This window comes from Haliotis cracherodii, unplaced genomic scaffold, assembly GCF_022045235.1.
Source record: "Haliotis cracherodii isolate W230 unplaced genomic scaffold, xgHalCrac1.p SCAF_25, whole genome shotgun sequence".
In the NCBI taxonomy this organism is placed as follows: domain Eukaryota; kingdom Metazoa; phylum Mollusca; class Gastropoda; order Lepetellida; family Haliotidae; genus Haliotis; species Haliotis cracherodii.
The window spans coordinates 302501-305977 of NW_027266281.1; the positions used below are offsets into that span (position 1 = coordinate 302501).

Sequence of the window (3477 nt, forward strand, 5' to 3'; positions counted from 1 at the left end):
CACCTGTAAGCAGTGTGTAGTGGTTACAGTAGACCCACCTGTAAGCAGTGTGTAGTGGTTACAGTAGACCCACCTGTAAGCAGTGTGTAGTGGTTACAGTAGACCCACCTGTAAGCAGGGTGTAGTGGTTACAGGAGACTCACCTGTAAGCAGTGTGTAGTGGTTACAGTAGACTCACCTGTAAGCAGTGTGTAGTGGTTACAGTAGACCCACCTGTAAGCAGGGTGTAGTGGTTACAGTAGACCCACCTGTAAGCAGTGTGTAGTGGTTACAGTAGACCCGCCTGTAAGCAGTCTGTGGTGGTTACAGTAGACCCGCCTGTAAGCAGTCTGTGGTGGTTACAGTAGACTCACCTGTAAGCAGTGTGTAGTGGTTACAGTAGACTCACCTGTAAGCAGGGTGTAGTGGTTACAGTAGACCCACCTGTAAGCAGGGTGTAGTGGTTACAGTAGACTCACCTGTAAGCAGTGTGTAGTGGTTACAGTAGACCCACCTGTAAGCAGGGTGTAGTGGTTACAGTAGACCCACCTGTAAGCAGTGTGTAGTGGTTACAGTAGACTCACCTGTAAGCAGGGTGTAGTGGTTACAGTAGACCCACCTGTAAGCAGGGTGTAGTGGTTACAGTAGACTCACCTGTAAGCAGGGTGTAGTGGTTACAGTAGACTCACCTGTAAGCAGGGTGTAGTGGTTACAGTAGACCCACCTGTAAGCAGGGTGTAGTGGTGACAGTAGACTCACCTGTAAGCAGTGTGTAGTGGTTACAGTAGACTCACCTGTAAGCAGGGTGTAGTGGTTACAGTAGACTCACCTGTAAGCAGGGTGTAGTGGTTACAGTAGACCCACCTGTAAGCAGGGTGTAGTGGTGACAGTAGACTCACCTGTAAGCAGTGTGTAGTGGTTACAGTAGACTCACCTGTAAGCAGGGTGTAGTGGTTACAGTAGACCCACCTGTAAGCAGGGTGTAGTGGTTACAGTAGACCCACCTGTAAGCAGGGTGTAGTGGTTACAGTAGACTCACCTGTAAGCAGGGTGTAGTGGTTACAGTAGACTCACCTGTAAGCAGGGTGTAGTGGTTACAGTAGACTCACCTGTAAGCAGGGTGTAGTGGTTACAGTAGACTCACCTGTAAGCAGTGTGTAGTGGTTACTGTAGACTCACCTGTAAGCAGGGTGTAGTGGTTACTGTAGACTCACCTGTAAGCAGGGTGTAGTGGTTAGGGTATGATACCGGCGGGTATGCAGGTACAAGCTGTTGTGCGCGGACACCACGACGGAAGATCTCCGTGAAAGCAGGCAGATTCAGACCTTGGTCGAAGTAGTCCCAGCGGAAGCCGTCCAGCAGGATGAGGAGTAATTTGCCGGAGAAAGCTTCACCCAAAACTGCGACCACTACGAACAATGTGGCTTGGAGCCTCATGCTTGCAATCTGCAGAGACAAAATGATTGTCTTTTATTTACTGTCAGAATTCGAGCTCACGATTGTACGCTTCTGGCACACCAAGGAGTGCGTCGTATGATTAACGTTGGGCTCTCTTGTTTTGTGCACTATTGCACACATTTATTTGTCTAATGATCATCTTTTGAAGCATGTCAAGACTCATGATGAACACAAGGAATTCCACTGTTTTCATAAACTAGCCAAGGATGTGGGACATAATCGCAATGACAGTGTTCATTTTGTTGATGGTTCTGTACTGCTGGACGGTACAGAAATGAATGTCAACCATGCTAAGTGCCATATCAAATTGGCCAACAATCAAGGAGAGGCTATCTGAACGAACAATGCATCAAGTGTATGTGCAGTGTGTTGAGAGGATCAGTAACCCTGAAGAGTCCTTCGCTTGGATGAGGTCGGCTGGCCTGAAAAGTGAAACAGAAGGCTTTCTGTTCGCTGCTCACGATCCGTCACTTCCCATACCAGAACGTCAATGTGTGATTTGCATCAAAATGTAAATATGAAATGTAGATTATGCGATGAATTTAATAAGACTGTCCAACACATTGTCAGTGGATGCCCCGCTTTGGCACAAACACAGTATCGTAAGCGGTATGATGGTGTAGCTCGATCATTTTGTTACCGTCTTGGCCATGCTTGTGGTTTTGACACAGAGGTCCACCCATGGTACGACACGACGGCGTCATGGAAAATGATCAATACACAATTCTTTGGAATAGGCCCATTTACAGCCTTAGACGTATCCAGGCCAACAAACCTCATTTAAATCACAGAATTTTCTGTCCCTTTTGAAAGTAATGTGATTGACAAGATTGAGGAAAAACATAGCAAATATCCTATTGGTTAAAAGGGCGGTCTGGTAGCCTGGTGGTTAAAGCGTTCGCTCCTCACGTCGAAGACCTAGGTTCGATTCCCGACATGTGTGAAGCCCGTGGTTTTGCTGGAATATTGCTGAAAGTGGCGTAAAACCATATTCACTCACTCACTCCTGTTGGTTATCATCGTCCACAGTGTGCTGATTACCGTATTGTGTGTTACAGGGTTAGAGGCCCTCGATGGGATATTCTGAGACTTGTGAGATGTGGGGCGTGGGGAGTTCAGGTTGTTGTTTACCTGTCCAGGGAACCACATGTATTTTCTACAACCTGAGGACACGTGTACGGGATTTTCGGAAATTATGTTATCTTTTCCAAAAGCTCCGCGACCCTTCCAGACCCCCATCCTCAAGACCTTTCCCTACTTTCACACACAGACTGTCAAATGGCTGCCCCCTTGATAGCAAACATGCATAGAGTCGGACAGACAGGTCGCACCGTAACACAGTACTCTGGCTGTGTCTGGTCCAGGGGCTGTCGTGTGTATTGATGCCTCACTGTGTGTATCTGTTGTTCCACATCACAGATCACAGATCACAGATCACAGATGACAGGTCTAAGATCACAGCATATCATATTAAACTACATTATTTATCACAATTTTACACTGTCTCCTGTCGCACTTCACGCAAACCTACATCCATTTTACAAACACAAAGATAATAAAATCATTGAACATGAAACTACTTGTTGTACCCACGGGTTTTATGCATTGGACGATATGCTTACATATTTCTCGTGTAGTCCATACATCAACGTTCCGATGACGCAAGGAATGGGATGTCACTGCATGCTGGGGAGATGAAGCTGTGCGTCACTCTGGTTCTGATGTCACAAGGAATGGGATGTCACCGCATGCTGGGGAGTTGAAGCTGTGCGTCACTCTTGGTCTCGGTGCCCCATTTTCCGGCAAGCAGCTCTCTCTCCCTGCTGTAATAAGGTTAAATCAACAGATCACGCCTGTTGCTAGATTTCTATTTTTGCATCGTCAGCTCAGCGTTCCAGATAACGGCCTCTAATGCCGGAATTCTGTAATAACGAACGGAGAGGTATGCGTCTGGGGCCATACAAGGGACATGGCAGTCAGTAGGTTGAGGTGTAAATGACAAGGAGCGTGGGGTATACATGTGTACTCCCCAGAGAAACT

The 3477-nt window shown here is 47.1% G+C and overlaps 1 protein-coding gene across 1 annotated transcript in view; it reads right to left on the reverse strand.

Annotated features, from left to right (window-relative positions):
• LOC139472842 (glycerophosphocholine cholinephosphodiesterase ENPP6-like) overlaps window positions 1-3248 on the reverse strand; it is a 12022-nt gene extending 8774 nt beyond the window's left edge. Inside the window, exons 1-2 of the mRNA XM_071255310.1 lie at window positions 3060-3248; window positions 1194-1425 (exon numbers count right to left, since the gene is read on the reverse strand). Coding sequence (XP_071111411.1) covers window positions 1194-1425; window positions 3060-3083 — 256 coding nt within the window. The 5' untranslated portion in view covers window positions 3084-3248. The remainder of the gene's footprint in view (window positions 1-1193; window positions 1426-3059) is intronic.
• Window positions 3249-3477: the final 229 nt, after the last annotated feature.